Below are 19,231 nucleotides of genomic sequence, written 5' to 3' on the forward strand. Positions count from 1 at the left end.
TGGCGATAGTAAAATCGGGCCAGAAACGCAGCTTTCCCACGCCCAATACGAGATTCGTTCTGCTAGTCCTTGCTCTATGGTCTGCTTGACATCTGTAGGTCAAAAGAAGGAGGCGGAACCAGAACATGGGGGTGGGGGTATCTGAAGGGTGGGGGTGGGGTTATCTGAAGGGTGGGGGGGGGGGCTCAAAAATTGGACCCATGTTCCGTCATATCAAGCGAGCTCCCACAAACAGATGTAAAATAGATTAAAAATAAATAAGTATATAAGGAAAACTTCACTTTAGTTGTTAGGAAGGGGGGAGGGGTATTAAATTCTTCCCCTAAGTTTTGTTGCAAAAGTGGACAACTTTTTAAAAAACCTTTCCCCTTTTCCCCCTCTGCTAAAAAAATAAAATGTGTTTCAAGAAAAGGGAAACTGCATAGGAGGCTTAAATTGCGGATGGACAAGTAGGCCTACACCATGTTATCATCTTCCTGCAACTCGACCCTCCCTTTTATTGAATTTGACCCCCCCCCCACCCCACCCAGATTTTTAAAATACATATCCAACATGTCCCACACCAACACTTTCATAAGTTTGTTCTATTCTTTCTAAATAAGTGTGTCATTAGAATTTAGGTAATTTTGGAAAAATCCAAAGCCTTTTCAAAATTGAACCTATTTCAAACTATTTATTGATGCAAGGATGAGAAAATAAGTGGGGCACCAGTCACAACTTTAGGATGTTGGTTGGTGAAAACTGTTTCTGCTCGGCAAGAATTTTGTTGTTGATACAATGATGAAATGAAGAGCTGACTGGTCTTTATACTGGCTATAGTCATTGAAAAAGTTGAGGCCAATTAAACCCTGAACATATTCGTTGGTGCGATTTCAAAGAATACAAAAAATCCCAATCGTTTGCAAATCACAAAACCAATGCAAACAAGTAATAATGCCAATAATATTTGATGCAGTTTATTTTCATGATACAATCATATTGGATCCAATGTAGCTAAAATATTCATTTCAATGGAAGAAGTAAAACTGACTGAAGTATGATGATTGTAGAAAATACTTTACAAAAACTAGACCTTGTAATACAAGGTAAATACTAGACCTTGTAATACAAGGTTACGGTCCACCACAAAAAGGCACACTATACTTTGAGGTTGAAAAATATATTATTATTCAACCACAATGTTAGCCTTGCTCAAGGCAGTCGAATTATTCACTACGAAAAAAGACCGCCGCTGTATAAAAACCCACCCGTATTCACTGTGCGTAACATCGCACGACACGATGCCCCCGTACACTATCCGCATGCGTTGGCTGTCGGGCCGACACGGCCTCCGCATGCGGTTAGTGGTACGAGTGCGGATGACTTGTGTATACGGGTGGGCCATGCGGTGTGATCGCACGCACAGGGTGGGTTGACAGGGCGTATTTTCGGAGCGAATAATGCGACTGCCTTGAGCAAGGCTACCACAATGTCTATATACATGTACGACACATTTCAGATATTTAAAAGCACCCAAATTTACAAACTTAAACCTCTCAAAGTGCCTCTTGTGGTGGACGATAAGCTGCACTTTAAGGAGAAGGCAAGCTAAGAGCTTAAAGGTGCTATTTCTGCCCATTTTCTCTTAAAAAAGGCTGACCCTTGACCAAATATTGTACAGCGTCGCAGGTGCAAGGTGTGCTACTCAGGCTTCATGTGAAGTATGCACTGAACGCCATTTTAGTAATCAACTCTTTGGATGCGATAATAACAGATGGGAGTGCATGTATGGAGACAATGTTTACTAAAAATGGCGCCTATCCCATACTTAACAATTTAAAGCTCCAGTTGCCCATCTTGCCCGTTGTGGCATTTATAATCAGACTAAAAGGTTACAATTTGGTTGAGTTGTACCCTGGAGAGTTCCTTTAGAAAATGGAACAAAAAAGCACCAATGCGATGACCCCTCAAGACAATTCTGCACCACAAATTTATTAAGGGAAAGTCTGCATTAATAGCACCTTTAATCCTTTCATTAAAACCTGCACAGATGGGCAAGATAATTCAAATGTACACTTACAATGATCTTTTTAGTAATTTGTTTATATTCATATTCATTATAAATTAATATTTAATTAGATATATTCGACATAAAAGAGAAGTTTCAAACTCAAAGTCTCTCTCAACAACTCTGTATATAGCATGGTTATAATTGTATGGTAAGGCTCATTGGCATTATCATACACAGAGAAAAAGGCCATAACCTTGAGATGTTTGGTAAACTGTTATCATCCTATTTCTACCTAATAAAATCAACCTTCATTATCAACAAAATTTTCTTCTTTTTCAACTGAGAGTTCCAGCACAGTCTGATCCTAGGTTCAAAGATCTCGGTCCAATTTCATGGCTCTGCTTTCGTAAGCACAGAATCTGCGCTTACGGAAGCAGGGAATTCTGTGCTTACAGCAAGCGTATCTCACAGGTTAGCAGCGAATTTTGCATGTTAGCGGGGAATCAGGATTGTTAGCTTGGAATTCAGCGGTAAGCAGAGCCTTGAAATAGGGCCCTTGTCTTTAAACCACAAATCTCCAATCTCTTCTCAAAATTCATCTTAGTCACAGGTTTACAAGGCCTAATTTTTGTGTGTCTGTTTTGTGTGTGTATTTTGTTTGTTTGTTATACTGCGCCTTGAACATCCAGCAGGATGGATTGTGCACATTACAAGTCTGTATTCTTATTATTATGTAGGTCTCTTGCTCACAGCAAGATTTCTCATCCCTAGCCATACCCCAGGGAGGACTGAGCCTAAATCTTTTGCAGTGCAAGATCGAGACCATAGCTGCATAAACAGGCACAAAGGGTCTCCAAGAAAATGTGTTATAGAGATCTACTATATAAAAATGCTCTAATTAATAACTCGATTTCATCTTGTTATATAAACAGCCCCTATAAATTTGTTTTTTGTATACAAAAATAGTCATATACTCTTTTGACTTCACTACAAACAGTAAAATATGTTACAGTTAAGGCAGGACAAGATCATAATATCAAATGTCTACAAAAGGTCTGACAAAAATGATGTGCTGTATGAAATATTCTATCTGATTGTTATTTAATTTTCACCTTGTAAGTATCCAGCTCTGAATACACAAAGAAAATCAGAGAGAAAATTCCGGCTTATTTACAAGAAGCCAAAATGTTGTCAACATTTAGCTTAGCAGGTTTGATGTGGTTTTGCTCATTATAAGTTTAATTGATTTACTTCAATCAACTTCAAAAAATAAAACCCTACTTTTTTGTTCTCAAAGTAAATTTGAAAAACCTTGAAAACAAAAAACATAAGCTCTGTTTTTCTCTTTTAAAAATTGGCGGCAGCAGACGTACTTTTTTTTGGGGGGCAGCTCCAAGGTCTGAACACGCACAATACTGGCGAGAACTTAAGTAAAAGGAACGTCCAAAAGTCTCCCATTGAATCAATGTGCATGTACTTGAGTATGTGTTCAAAGAAAAATTCTATTTAGCACAAAAAAAAAATTAAAGAACTGGTTTTCAAAGTGCAGTACAAAGTGTCCTATGCAATAGCTTTGTGCACAAACGTGGATGCTCCATATGAAAAATGGAGGGCAAGATGTGCACTTATAACCTACCAACTAACTGGCGTATCAACTTGTCCGTCTTATGGTTTTTCTGCTAAATTCTTGATCTCTTCACTTAGCACTTTGGTGATATGCATTGCCTTCTGAGCCTCTTCACCGCCAATCTTCTCCAGGGCTATTTGAGCAGCTTCCCTTACGTTAGAGATTGCATCGTTTCTCCTACATTAAGAAAAGAAAAAGAGAAAGAGAAAGAAGAATGTTATTGGTTTTTATCTATATACACCGATGTGTAAGCATTGTATACCCGGTACTTTCCAGAGTTTTGTGTAAAAAATCCACAGGCAAGTCACTCGAGTGGGAATTGAACTCACCAATAGACCACTAAGCTAGTCCGATAGCTAGAGGCAGTTTGAATCCTATCTGTTATGCTTTCTCGTTATGGCAAGAGGTTTTGGTGCCACGTGGTGGTCCAGTCGTTAGACTGCGGGACTTGCAATTACAAGGTTGTGGGTTTGAATCGCCCAAGCTTACTGCTGATTTCAAAATGACTAAAGTAAGTATTATCCTTCAGTTACTGAATCACAATTTGGGCAAGTCAATGTCAAACCAATGAGAAAGATTGGCTGTTACCAGCTTGATGTTTATAGTGGGTGCGTTCGTTTAGCTTCCCTGGGTCAACCCCGGTGTGTGGCGTTTTTTTATTTCCAGGACGAACGTGGGTAATTATCTGCACACGTTTGTCCTGGAAAAAAACCACGCCACACACCGGGGTCGTCCCAGGGGAGCTAAACGAACGCACCCAATATACCCTTGTGTGAGTTTTTCGAGTTCCCTGGACGGGAATATCATCTACTAAAAGAACAATGTGGGTTTTCTTCCTAAACTTCCCCTCCCAGTGTGCCCGACTACTCAACTTACCAGAGGTTGACCAGTTCTGAAGCAGCCTCGGATGCCTTGATATGCCCCAGGGCCAGGCAACCACCTTCTCTGACCAACCTGTCTTTGTCCTTCAGTAGATGCATCATGCGTTTTATGGCGTACTTATTGCTCGGGTCTGCAACCCGGGCAAGGGACAGAGCCGCAACGGCGCGAACGTTCTCGTCCGGGTCATTGCAAAGATCCAGGAGTGCTTCCACGACGGAGTTACTGTGGAATTTGCCTGATTGAGAGAAAATTGGAATGAGTTATAGATACATGAGAAAAACAGTAGTAGCAGTAGCAGTAGCAGTAGCAGTAGCAGTAGCAGTAGCAGTAGCAGTAGCAGTAGCAGTAGCAGTAGCAGTAGCAGTAGCAGTAGCAGTAGCAGTAGCAGTAGCAGTAGCAGTAGCAGTAGCAGTAGCAGTAGCAGTAGCAGTAGCAGTAGCAGTAGCAGTAGCAGTAGCAGTAGCAGTAGCAGTAGCAGTAGCAGTAGCAGTAGCAGTAGCAGTAGCAGTAGCAGTAGCAGTAGCAGTAGCAGTAGCAGTAGCAGTAGCAGTAGCAGTAGCAGTAGCAGTAGCAGTAGCAGTAGCAGTAGCAGTAGCAGTAGCAGTAGCAGTAGCAGTAGCAGTAGCAGTAGCAGTAGCAGTAGCAGTAGCAGTAGCAGTAGCAGTAGCAGTAGCAGTAGCAGTAGCAGTAGCAGTAGCAGTAGCAGTAGCAGTAGCAGTAGCAGTAGCAGTAGCAGTAGCAGTAGCAGTAGCAGTAGCAGTAGCAGTAGCAGTAGCAGTAGCAGTAGCAGTAGCAGTAGCAGTAGCAGTAGCAGTAGCAGTAGCAGTAGCAGTAGCAGTAGCAGTAGCAGTAGCAGTAGCAGTAGCAGTAGCAGTAGCAGTAGCAGTAGCAGTAGCAGTAGCAGTAGCAGTAGCAGTAGCAGTAGCAGTAGCAGTAGCAGTAGCAGTAGCAGTAGCAGTAGCAGTAGCAGTAGCAGTAGCAGTAGCAGTAGCAGTAGCAGTAGCAGTAGCAGTAGCAGTAGCAGTAGCAGTAGCAGTAGCAGTAGCAGTAGCAGTAGCAGTAGCAGTAGCAGTAGCAGTAGCAGTAGCAGTAGCAGTAGCAGTAGCAGTAGCAGTAGCAGTAGCAGTAGCAGTAGCAGTAGCAGTAGCAGTAGCAGTAGCAGTAGCAATAGCAGTAGCAGTAGCAATAGTAATAGCAATAGTAATAGTAATAGTAATAATAATAGTAATAGTAATAACAATAATAATAATAATAATAATAATATTGAAGTCTTATACAACGCACGTATCTACCAAACAAGGTACTCAAGGCGCTGAGTATATACAAACTTACAGAGAGGTTGCAGTGATGAATTCTGAGACCCAGTTATGTAGCACCTTATAAGGGTTAATTTACAAGGTGCTACGGCGCATACAGCAGCCTGTGCCAGGAACACCGGGATGAACGCTTTCTCTTTTCGATAAGTGCGCTGGGTTTTTGCATGGTGGAAATACGATATGGAAAGGTTTGTGGTAACACCATGTAATGACTATCTCTAATGAGTTGGGGTGGTTCTGAATAGAACCGTTCAGAACCACCCGTTGGGAACCACCCCAACTCATTAGAGATAGTCATTTCATGGTGTTACCGCAAACCTTTCCATTTCATTATTGTACTCACTGAGATTCTGTATAGCGTCAATGCGTACAGTAGAGTCCATACTGAACACCTCCCTCATGGTGTAACTCTCTAAAGCTTGTTCCTGTACTCTCTGCCAAAACTCAAACGACTCGCCGTTTACAACGCAGAACTCTACAGCCAAAGGAGTAGGGAAAAAAATAATAGAGTGAAAATATCAGAGGAAGAATAATATGAAAAACCCTCTCCCCTTCATAAAGAAACTTAAGTGCTTTGAGTACATGTAGGTGCCAATAAATGACCAAGGTGCACAGCCATATTGATGGCACAGATACTCAAGGCGCTTAGTATATATATGTATTGGGCCTATACAGAAAGATAGGTTATTGAAGTTATGAATTCTGAGACAAAATTATGTAGCAACTTATAAGGGTTTACAAGGTAATACGGCGCATAAGTGCACTGGGTTCTTTTACACATGGAACCAACGTCTTAATATGTCCCATCCGAAGGACAAAGAAATGGTAAGGTGGTTAAGTGTCATGGCTGAGGATTCGAACCCACACTCAGCTGATCAGAAACACCAAAGTTTCAATTCAGTGCTCTTAACTGCTCGGCGATGACACTTCCACACTAACCCATTACACATTTATGGGCTTACAAAAGAGCATTACTTACCCTTGAAGTGTTTGAGGGTCACAATGCCGTCCCCGTCTTCATCTAGCTCATTACAGAGAATGGAGAGAAGCCATTTCTGGTCTACCTTCTGGAACATCTCATCCAGCTCTGTTTGGTAATCCTTGTAAAAAGCCTCCTCAAAGCTAAACGGAAGTCGCAAGGATTTTATAATAATAATATTAATAAAGACATTTTCAATGTGCAAAAATATATCCACCCAAGGGGTGCTCAGGGCGCTAACAAGAAGAAAATTTATTTCAAGGAAGGGAGTATACACCAATGGTTTTTCGACAGGTACATTTCTTCAAATCATCTATAATAATAATAGTGGCTTCTTATACATTATCTGTCACTTATCTGTCACTCAGTGATCCGATCAAGGCGCTTTAACACACAGTATTTTCCTGCAAGGTATGTGGGACAACGTTTGAATTTTGAGACCTACTCCTTTTACATAGCACCATGTAATTGTTTACAAGGTGCTGTGGCGCAATATGCTGCCAAATCAAACCAGGAACACCGGGGTGAACCTCTTCTCTTTTTGATAAGTGCACTGGGTTCTTTTACGTGCTTTACACAACATACAGAACCAAGTACGGCTTTATGTCCCATATGAAGAACGAAGCATCTTGGTTGTCAGAACTGGGACTCAAACCCACACTCTACTCCTAATTGGAACGGCCATACATCCCTCATGAATTAGTAACCCAAACCAAATAAACATCAAACAATCAAACAAACACTCCACCAAAGAACAAACAAATAGACAAACAAACAAACAAACGAGCCACTTCTATTTACGATAATGTAAGTGTTCTGGGTTCTTTTGCGTGCATTACACAACACACAGGTTTACGTCCCACCCGAAGGACACAGCAATAATGAGTGAGTGTCTAATAGGACACAGCCAGCGTTACAGCCGTGACTCAAATCCACACTCTTGGCTGCTCAGCCACAACAAGGGGAAAGAAAATGAATAATTTGTTTCTATAGGCACTGTATAGACGATGTGACCTATGTTTACATTCAAACCGCCCTCTGTTGACAAAATACTATATACGTATTGTTTCGCCGGGCACTGAGTTGCGTAGTCAAAGTAAGATTGCATACTCTTTCTATCTGGCTGCCAAAACACAAAGGTTTTGCCCGGCGGTATGCGCGCGAATCATGTTATGGTTTTCGTGTGACGTCAGAGGTCACATCGTCTATAGTTTTGGTAATTACTCAAAATAATCGTACCATAAAAACTTACTTGGTAACGATAATCCATTGTGAGGAACAGCTCCTTCAACATATTTTTGCAAAAGAGGTAATTTCTAGTCCAGTAATTTCTCACCCAAATATTAAAAGACTTCATCATGCCTGAAGCCTTTTTTAGGCATCTAAAAGCACACAAATGTTTGCAACAAGGGAGTTTTTTTACTTCACTCTCTTGAAACTTCTATAAAGATCAATCGAGTCTAAACTTTCACAGATTTGTTATTTTATGCAATTGTTGGGACACACCAAGTGAGAGAACTGGTCTTTGATAATTACCAAAGGTGCTCATTGCCCTTTAAATAAAACAAACGCAAACTCACTGCTCCCATTCCACAGCCTCTAGAGCTTTGAAGTTCTTCTCCCAGAACTCAACTCTGGTTCTGCCGTGATAGGAGGGCTTGGAGTGGAGGTTCAAATGAGATCGCTGACGCTGGAACTTTGCTCTCTTGTCGGCAACAGCTTCTGTAGTTTTTTCTTTGAAAAAATAATTTGGTAAATGAGATAGTATACAAATATTGGATGCACGTCGATTGCATTGTAGCAGAACATAATCCTAACTGTGTAACTTGGACTATAGAAAGGTTGCAATAGAAGCCATCTTTATGGGCAAATTGCATTTTGGCTTCTGGGCACGTCAAGCACTCAGTTAATGAACATAACCATGCTGTTTTCTAACCAATCATCACAGGCAACAAGTTTTGTGAAATCTGCGCGTGCTGCGCGCCGTTCTTGTGCAAAACGCATGGCTGTGTGTTCTAAATTGCCCGTAAAGATGCACGATTTACGTCATTTGCAACTTCTATTTAATTTTACTCAGCTTCACCTCGTGAAATGGAACAGCCAGATTTCACTGATTGACATTGCATGAGCCAAAAGCATTCATTTGCTCACAAATAGATCCTTGCCATTTGAAGTTTTTTGTTCACAGTATAAACACAAAGTAATGTAGATAGGACAAAACGATGCTGACAACTCTAAGTGGACACCCACCTTACCCGCCTTGAAAAGACCTTGCCTCACAAACGGGCAGGGAGCGATTTATTTTGGAAGCGTCGCAGTACTCCTGGTTGGGCCTGCAAAATATATTGCGCCACACCACCTTGTATTGTAAACCCTTGCAAGGTAATATGTAAAGATAGGTCTCATACTTCAAAATTGTAGCCCCACAATACCTTGCAAGTAACGAGTTAAAAACCAAAAGCAAACATTTACTGTCAACTACAGGTAATAATAATATCAAAGTCTTATTTAGTGCACGTATCTACCAAAAAGGTACTCAAGGCGCTTAGTTTACATTTTTATAGAAAGTTATTGAAGTGATGAATTCTGAGACCCAATTATGTAGAACCTCATTAGGGTTTCCAAGGTGCTACGGCGCGCATTCACCAGCCAAAGCCAGGAACACCGGGGCGAACCCCTTCTCTTTTCGATAAGTGCACTGGGTTCTTTTACATGCGTTGCACAACACATGGGACCAAGCAATGGTTTTAACCACTTAAAAGTGTCTTGCTTAAGGACACAAGTGTCATGACTGGGGCTCAAACCCACACTCTGCTATAATCAGTAACACCAGAGTATGAATTCGGTGCTCTTCAATTAACCGCTAGGCCACAACACTTCCACAGGTAGGAATTCTAACACTACGCATTCTCACATACTTTCTTCCTGCATTTCAGCCAGCTTAGCCTTGATATCGGTCAGGAGATCCTTCATGGATTGATTGTAGGAAGCACTATCGTCAAACATAAACCACGTCACTGGAGCAAGCTGCAATCGCCTAATGGTACAAGTGATTACAGACATATTCAATTAAAATCAATTCAATTAAAGGCAGTGGACACTTTTGGTAATTGCTCACAATAATTTTGAGCATGAAACCCTTGGTGGCGAGTAATGGGGAGAGGTTGGTAGTATAAAACACTGTGAGAAACGGATCCCTCTGAAGTGACGTAGTTTTAGAGAAAGACGTACTTTTCCACGAGTTTGATTTCGAGACCTCAGATTTGGAACTTGAGGTCTCGAAATCAACCATGTAAACGCACACAACTTTGTGTGACAACGCTGTTTTTTTCTGTCATTATTATCGATGACCGATTAAGCTCAAATTTTTACAGGTTTGTTATTTTATGCTTACATGTATGTTGAGATACACCAACTGTGAAGGCTAGTCTTTGACAATTACCAATAGTGTCCACTGCCTTTAAAATCAATTTACATTTATTTCCACCAAAAAACATTTCCACAAATTACAGAACTATGCTGTAATGCATATATAAAAGACAGAAAAAGAATAAACTAGCAGGAAAGCACGTGGAGGCAAGGCCCAAAATCAGCCCGACACCTTGTAGCGGCTTCCCATTAAACAAAATATATAACAGAGGTACATGTTTAGGACAATACAAAGATGAAACAGACGGAGGAAACAAACAGACAGACAGACAGACAGGCGAACAAATTACTGGATGAAATGACATTTCGAATTTCGAAGACGAGGACCGTAGTATCGGTTGGTTGTGTATGATGTGTATTAAATATGATTGATAGTTTTAAAGGTATGGTCATAGATTGGTAATTTATACTTAAAGCCATTGGACCTTTTCGGTACAGAAAAAAAAAAAAAAGTTCACAGATTTACAAATAATTTACAGGGTTTACAGAAGGTAATGGTGAAAGACTTCTCTTGAAATATTAGTCCATGAAATGCTTTACTTTTTGAGAAAACGGTAAAACAATATAAATTCTCGTTAACGAGAATTACGGGGTTGTTATAAACACATGTCATGACACGGCGAAACGCGCGAAAACAGGAGTGGGTTTTCCCGTTATTTTCTCCCGACTCCGATGTCCGATTGAGCCTAAATTTCCACAGGATTGTTATTTTATATATAAGTTGTGATACACGAAGTGTGGGACTTGGACAATACTGTTTACCGAAAGTGTATAATGGCTTTAAACAATTAATGACCATAAAAACTTATTTTCATTTTTTGTCACAATTGAGTTCACAGGTTTGTTATTTTGTGCATATGTTGAGATACACCAAGTGAGAAGACTTGTCTTTGACAATTACCAATAGTGTCCAGTGTCTTTACAGCTAAGAATTACTTCTTCTCTTTTTGGAATTGTAAATCAAAATTCTTTTTAAAAAGAAGCAATGAACGCTCACATGCCAAAGTCCATGTTGGGAATGACTTCATCTCTGACTTGCAGCGCACATGGGAAGATGGGCTTGCTGGAGACATATGCCAAGGCCAACTCATCTTTGCAGTACTTTGAGATGACCGACTTGGTACTCAGAAGAGACAGGAAAAGCTAGTAAGTCATGAAAAATAGAGTAGAATTATATGGCAGGTTGCTGTTATGCCATTTAGTGTGGCACAGTCGAGTGTTAAAGGCAGTGGGTTGTAATTTCACAAAATAATTATTAGCATGAAACCTTTCTTTGTGACAAGTAATGGGGAGAGGTTGATGGTATAAACATTGTGAGAAACGGCTCCCTCTGAAGTGTCATAGTTTTCGAGAAAGAAGTTATTTTCCCCGAATTTGATTTTGAGACCTCAAGTTTAGAATTTGAGATCTCGAAATCAACCATCTAAACGCACACAACTTCATGTGACAAGGGTGGTGTTTTTCTTTCATTATTATCTCGCAAGTTTGATGACCGATTGAGCTAAAATTTTCACAGGTTTGTTATTTCATACATACATGTATGTTGAGATACACCAACTGTGAAGGCTAGTCTTTGACAATTACCAATAGTGTCCACTGTCTTTAAAGGTGCATCAGACTCAAGACAAGGTCTCATACAACTCTGATAATAGCAGTGGCTACTTATACATGTACAGCGTGCATATCAGTCACTCAGTGATGCTCAAATGCGCTTCAACATTCAGTATGGATGGTTCAATAAACATTCTGGCCACAAGAACAATGATTTGAATGGAACAAAAAATGTATACTAATAAAGATCTTTACCTTGGCATCAACAATAGCTTGCCCGATCTTGTTGAAGAATTCTACACCGGCCTTCAAACCGACCTCGTCCACCCACACTTTGATGCCAGCTTCTTCCAAGGATCCTAGAGGTGAGATGGGGAAGGACAGCAACAACATTAAAATATTCATTATATCTTTTAAAAAACTGTTTGCCACATTTCTTTTATAGCCATTGTACACTTTCGGGACAGAAAAAAAATAAAAGCTCACAGATTTACAAATAACTTACAGGGTTTACAGAAGGTAATGGTAAAAGACTTCTCTTGAAGTATTATTCCATGAAATGCTTTACTTGTTGAGAAAACACTAAAACAATTATCAATTCTCGACAATTACGGATTTATAGTAAACACATGTCATGACACAGCGAAATGTGTGGAAACAAGGGTGGGTTTTCCCGTTATTTTCTCCTGACTCCGATGACCGATTGAGCTTAAATTTTCACAGGTTTGTTATTTTATATATAAGTTGTAATACACGAAGTGTGGGCCTTGGACAACACTGTTTACCGAAAGTGTCCACTGGCTTTAAGGCAATACCTTTGGTCTTTGGATATTTTCAATTGTTTTAACCTTTTTTAGATATACAATAAAACTAACCTGTTAAACTTTCAAATTCAAAAGGTGCAATTGTTTTAATGGCATTGGAAACTAGTGGTAATTACTCCATAATTGAGTCCAAATTTTCACAGGTTTGTTACTTTATGCATTACAAAATGTATATTGAGATACACCAAGTGAGAATACTAGTCTTTGACTATTACCAAAGGTGTCCAATGCATTTAAGACGTCGCCAACAATCTGGAGTGGTCCGTGCAGGAAGTAAAAACTGCAATCTGAGAATCATTTCAAGCAACAATGTTTCTCAGATTGAAATGTTTTTGAATCTCTCTTTTCTAAAACCACACTCCTTTGAAGGGAATCGGTTTTCCAAAATGTTATACATTATTAACAACTGCAGTACTTTTACTTCTTACAAGCTAGATTTGTTTATGATCAATAACTTTTGAGTAATTATTGTATTGGCCGTAAGGGGGTGAGACGAGTCCTGCAGACGGAAGAAGTGACACGTTGTTCTTTCGGCTTTCGGTGCAGGATTCAAACTGACGGCCTCGTGGCCAGCTTGCGAGCTGGCCACTCACGCCTGACTGTTTTTTTTGTTATGCAGGTATTCACCACATAATTACCAGAGTTATAGGGTCATGATTTCACTCATGTATACAAAATCCTCCACACCCAATCTCCATCATATCTGGTTGAACTTGTTCATTCCCACAACTCCAATACTGCTGATGAATACAGGCAACGACTCCGCTCATCAGCTGATCAGACCCGGCTTTCCGTTCCTAGAACTAGACGGAAAGCTGGGGATAGCTCATTCTCCATAGCTGCCCCTCGCCTATGGAATGAGCTCCCCGCGGGTCTGAGAGAGGCGATCTCGTTGCCTGTATTCAAAAGCCTCCTCAAGACATTTCTTTTTCCCCACCCATCCTAGTTTGTTTGTTTTTCTTTTGTTTTGTTGTCATAGTCTCATGTAAAGCGCTCTGTTCTCCGTAGAGCGCTATATAAATGTTTCATATTATTATTATTATTATTATTATTATTATTATTATTGGTTTTTATAAACCAGATTTTACGGCAGAAATGTGCATTATTTAAAGTCAGCAAGCTCTGAATTGAGTGTTCTTGTTGAGGCAACAATTAAACAATAGTCATGACAGTATGGAAAGGTTTGCGGTAACACCATGTAAAATGTAATGACTATCTCTAAATGAGTTGGGGTGGTCACAGTACTTTCACTACATGTATGATGTCATCCACATTCAGTGAGAAGGCAGTGGGTTACTTACAACCACATTTCTGGCCACAGCATTTGCAAATCGACAAACAAGGGTTTGAGAAATCTGAGAAACTATTAGTGCATTCTTCTCAGATTCAAATGTTTTAGAGTAAAAAATTATCCAAACTATTTCATTTTGAACGGAAGACTAATTCAAAATATGTAGGATCAACAGCTGCAGTGCTTCTTACCTCATTCAGACCTACCAAGTCTCAAGCATTAGGCGTGAGACTCATGCATTAGGGGTCTGTCTCACACTTTCACACGCCGCATGTATTTTCTCATGCATTTTGGGCCAGACAGGGGAAAAAAAACCAAAACATTGTTTGATAAAAAAATAAACAACAATTATGGGGGGATGGGGGTTTTGAAAAATCTCACGCATATAGCTGGCCTCAGATCTTGGCATGGGGTGGGGGTTTTGAAAAATCTCATGCATATAGCTGGCCTCAGAACTTGGCATTTCTGCTCGTTAATTTTAGGAGTATTACCAGTCTACGGCACTATCCACCTTTAATGAATGACTACAGCATAAAAGAGAAGTATTTTATGATTGTAATAAAATGAAAACGAAACTGAAATAAGGGCAGAGAAATGTAGGGGTGGAATAAAGCAGCCCCATGGTTCAATCAATGTAATTGATTGTTGTGTCTGTTTTTCTTTCGTTTTGTTTCTGTTTTAGACCGTGGACACTATTGGTAATTGTCAAAGACCAGTCTTCTCACTTGGTGTATCTCAACATATGCATAAAATAACAAACCTGTGAAAATTTCAGCTCAATCGGTCGTCAAACTTGCGAGATAATGATGAAAGAAAAAACACCCTTGTCACACGAAGTTGTGTGCTTTCTGATGCTTGATTTTGAGACCTCAAATACTAAACTTGAGGTCTCGAAATCAAATTCGTGGAAAACTACTTCTTCTCAAAAACTACGTCACTTCAGAGGGAGCCGTTTCTCACAGTGTTTTATACCATCAACCTCTCCCATCAAGAAAGGTTTTATGATGATAATGATTTTGAGTAATAACCAATTATAGTGTCCACTGCCTTTAATTGCGCCTTGAACACCCAGCAAGGTGGATATATGTGCGCTATACAATGTATAGCAAAATCTTTGGGTAGCCTACTGTGTAGCAGATGTGTGACTCAAAGACTTATTACCAGAGGCATATGATATGTATTTTGTATTGAAGGCTATAATATGGTTTAATGTTATAATAAAAAATATAACAAGACGTCCCAAATCTTGTACTTTTCCAAACAACAATATTAAAATGAAAAAAAGTCTCCATGAAATGCTTTACTTTTTGAGAAAACAGTAAAACAATATCAATTCTCGATAGCGAGAATTACGGATTTATTTTTAACACATGTCATGACGTACGGCAAAACTCGCGGATACAAGTGTGGGTTTTCCCGCTATTTTCTCCTAACTCCAATGACCGATTGAGCCTAAATTTTCACAGGTTTGTTATTTGATATAGAGGTTGTGATACACCAAGTGTTGGCCTTGGACAATACTGTTTACCGAAAGGGTCCAATGGCTTTAATGCAGCCAGCAATGACAATAACAGCAGGCCTATGTGTACAGTGCACTGATGGTACTAGGCTTACAGCACAGTGACAGCAGTAGGCACTTAAATTACAGCCAGCAACAAAATCAACACAGACATGCTCTATAAATCCTCCATGTGATATGATACAATGTATGGGTGGGTGTGTGTTATAGAAATAAAGCACACAGTAGAGAAATTATATCATCCACTGTACACACTGTGTTCATGGCATCTATTGATCAGGTTTAGAGTCATATACTGTACTCAGCACTGATGTCCTTGCACACATAAATGTCTGTACCCGGTATATCTTTATAATTAATGCACATTGAACTTACCTTTGATTTTCCTCATCTGATCTTTGTCCTGATGACTGTAGCTTATCATGATATCTTTAGGCTCCATGCTTAAAGACCGTGTGACCTGCTCCTCAGCATCTGTACCACTAATGTCTTGTGATGGCTTCTTCACCGGTTCCCCGCCGCCACTGTCATTCACTACAGCTGCCTCCTCTGACTTCCTTGATGATAATCCCTGGTTCACTTCAATAGTCCCTTCTGATGAAGCCCTTTGCTTGGATGGCGAACCGGTTTTCTGCTCAGGGGAAAGCTCGTTAGGGTTGTTTGGTGTGGGCGGAGATTGAAGGGCACCGGGAGGGGCGCTTTGGGGTCTCTGCTTTTTGGAACGTTTTTTACTTGAGGCAGTTCCCATAGCTCACTATTACACTAGTAACTGCACCTGTATGTACAATAATAACAAACACAATCAAATGATTTATTATAGAGATCTGACTTTAGTTCACACAGCTAGCGTACTCCCAATGCACACAATGTCTCTGGTCCAGTGGTTAAACTGTTTGCTGTTGGGGGAAAGGACTATGACCTTGATATACATGTATGTACTTAGACTCCATTCAAGGTTGTTATGTTAATAGTCTCCATTCAAGGCGTCTCTAATGCGATAAATGGTTGGCCCACTGATTCCACAAAATGGGCACACCAACATATCCTGAATAAGTAACTGTAGTAAATTTACTGGTACAACCATGTAAAATACATCTTTTTTTGAGGGATTAGTGTTGGCTCTGAAAAGAGTCGATGTATACTAGTCTCAACGTTTTGAACAGTATACTGCTCCTCTTATCCTAGCGGAATATTTGTCTGATATTTGTTTTGAGGCAAAAAAAAAGGCCAGTAGTATAGTATGACAATTTTGAACTTGTCAAACAAAGTTAATTAACAAGTATGAAATCATTGTTTTAATGTACAATAAAGTAAAAGCGTGCAACCCCAAAACTCACTAACAATGATTACCATACACTGATCAGTGCACTTAAAGGGGCACGTTACTTTGGATCAGTCGAGTTGGTCCATGAAAAGAGTTTGAAACCGTTTGTTATTAAAAGAGTAGAAATATGTTTTAAAAGTAGAATATAATGATCCACACAAATATGCCTCAAAATTTCATGTTTTTTTACTCCATAGAATGGCCGACCGTGTTTATAGCTCACGACATAAGGAAAACAATGCAATTGTAAGGCATATTTGTGTGGATCATTATATTCTACTTTTAAAACATCCAAGGCAACGTCTTCCTTTTCTGTCGGCCTACAATTCTGAAAGGAACTTCAGGAAGTTATGACAGGAATGTCAAGTATGCTTACAAATTACCATAAAATCAAACAATGCACATAATTGCTTTATGACTCAACTTTTCCATTCTGTCAGCCTGTGAAAATTTTCAACTTGCAAAAGGTGGTGTTTTTGAGATAAAACCAAAAACTTAGAGCGAGAAAAAAAAGGGAGTTAGGAAAATAAAGCACTTGTATTGGAGATTGCTGTCCCTATACAGTTTTTGTATGGTAAAAAAAATTGTGTTCTTCCAAAATTAAATAAATACCATCCACATCTCCTCAGGATTCTTATAACATCCATAGAAAATTGTAAAAAGAATAAAACATTTAATTTTTAATATTTCTGAACTCAATTACTATATGCGAAAAAAAACACGTTCGCAAACTATAGGGGGCGCTTTCCAGGATTTAATATCTGAAATCATGGAAATTTCAGTTAAAGGGCAGGCACACTTGTCAAAGACCAATGTTCTCACTTGGTGTTTCTCAACATATGCATAAAATAACAAACCTGTGAAAATTTTAGCTCAATTGGTCATCAGAGCTGGGAGAAAATGATGAAAGAAAAACACCCATGTTGGACGAATTTGTGTGCTTTCAGATAGGAATAAAAGACTTTTAGTTAGAAAGTTTTTTATTATTTTAGTGAGAAATTAACTCTTTCTCAAAAACTACAGAGGGAATTAATTGTTTCCAACAATGGTTTATATTATCAACAGCTCTCCGATGCTCGTTACCAAGTCAGTTTTTTAAGTTCATACTAATTTGTTTTGAGTAACTACACATGTACCAAACGTGTACCTTCCCTTTAACCAGTAACCAGTAACTTTAGTATACTATATAAATGGAAAGCACAGAGTCTTCCTCAAAACCCAGCCATTGTTAATGTAGACTCCACTACACAAACAGTGTCAATTAAAGTACATGTAAGTGCAACTACTGCACACTGCACTGTAGAGCCTAAAGGGTAAAAATCAAAGTAAAACATGCATTATTATGTCATTGTCTAACACTAATAACAAAAACCTTGTCCTACCCTGTTTTCCAGTTGGTAAAACTCAACACTCCCTTGCGCTGACACTACAGTGGTGACCTCGACTTCAGTGTAAAATGATAAACGAAACCCAGACACACACAAAAATAGTCCAGGTAGTAGTGGGCAGTGGTATATAGTAGGCGTGACAATTATGTGCAACAACTGGGTCCCTAGTTCTGGATGATAGGAAATTTTCTGTCACAAAAACTCTGTATGCATTTTGGTTTGACCTTAAAATGTACAGTGACAGGAAATTGTGTGGAAGTTGTTGGCCTAGAGTTTAATTGTATCTCAGTGGCACATACCCTGTGAGATGAACTGTGAAATATACAGTGTAAAATGTGTTGTTCAGTTGTTTATTTTCTTAATAAAAACATTGAAAATATGTACCATTTATAAATGTCTATTTAAAGGCAGTGGACACTATTGGTAATTACTCAAAATAATTATTAGCATAAAACCTTTTTTGGTGACAAGTAGGGAGATGTTGGTTGTGAGAAACAGCTCCCTCTGAAGTGCCATAGCTTTGGAGAAAGAAGTAATTTTCCACGAATTTGATTTCGAGACCTCAAGTTTAGAACTTGAGGTCTCGAAATCAACCATCTAAACGCACACAACTTCGTGTGACAAGGCTGTTTTCTTCTTTCATTAATATCTCGCAACTTTGATGACCGATTGAGCTCAAATTTGCACAGGTTTGTTATTTTATGCATATGTTGAGATACACCAACTGTGAAGGCTAGTCTTTGACAATTACCAATAGTGTCCGCTGCCTTTAAAAAATACCAGTGATCACTTTTTGCAACTATTTTTTAAAAGCTTGAACACATGCACTACTTGCACAGTCTAGTGGTAACACTAAACCAGTTTACATAATTTTTAAAACCTAAATTGTGAGGTCCTGAAAAAGGTGTTTGCTCTCCACAGAAAAATTCGCTATAGAGCGGTGGGCCTATATACTTCCTTCGACCTTCGGATTAATGTGCTGGCACTCTCCCAACTGAGGTATAAATTATGTAAACCCTTTTTACAATATTTCCATATAAACTATCTTTATTTGAACAAACAATAATGATCTCGTCTGTTTCATGATCACAAGTTTTAAAAGTTTATATAC

The 19,231-nt window shown here is 39.3% G+C and overlaps 1 protein-coding gene across 1 annotated transcript; it reads right to left on the bottom strand.

Annotated features, from left to right (window-relative positions):
- Positions 1-934: 934 nt before the first annotated feature.
- LOC139938780 (uncharacterized) lies at positions 935-18,415 on the bottom strand. Its single transcript, XM_071934407.1, has 10 exons — positions 18,115-18,415; positions 15,784-16,183; positions 12,030-12,133; positions 11,221-11,366; positions 9,713-9,831; positions 8,375-8,528; positions 6,795-6,937; positions 6,159-6,290; positions 4,494-4,734; positions 935-3,794 (listed from the first exon to the last, which is right to left on the bottom strand). The coding sequence occupies exons 2-10, from the start codon at positions 16,154-16,156 to the stop codon at positions 3,656-3,658; spliced, it is 1,551 nt and encodes a 516-aa protein (XP_071790508.1). The 5' UTR covers positions 16,157-16,183; positions 18,115-18,415; the 3' UTR covers positions 935-3,655.
- Between the last annotated feature and the right edge of the window lie 816 nt (positions 18,416-19,231).

The sequence above is a fragment of the Asterias amurensis genome, chromosome 6 (genome assembly GCF_032118995.1).
Source record: "Asterias amurensis chromosome 6, ASM3211899v1".
Classification (NCBI taxonomy): Eukaryota; Metazoa; Echinodermata; class Asteroidea; order Forcipulatida; family Asteriidae; genus Asterias; species Asterias amurensis.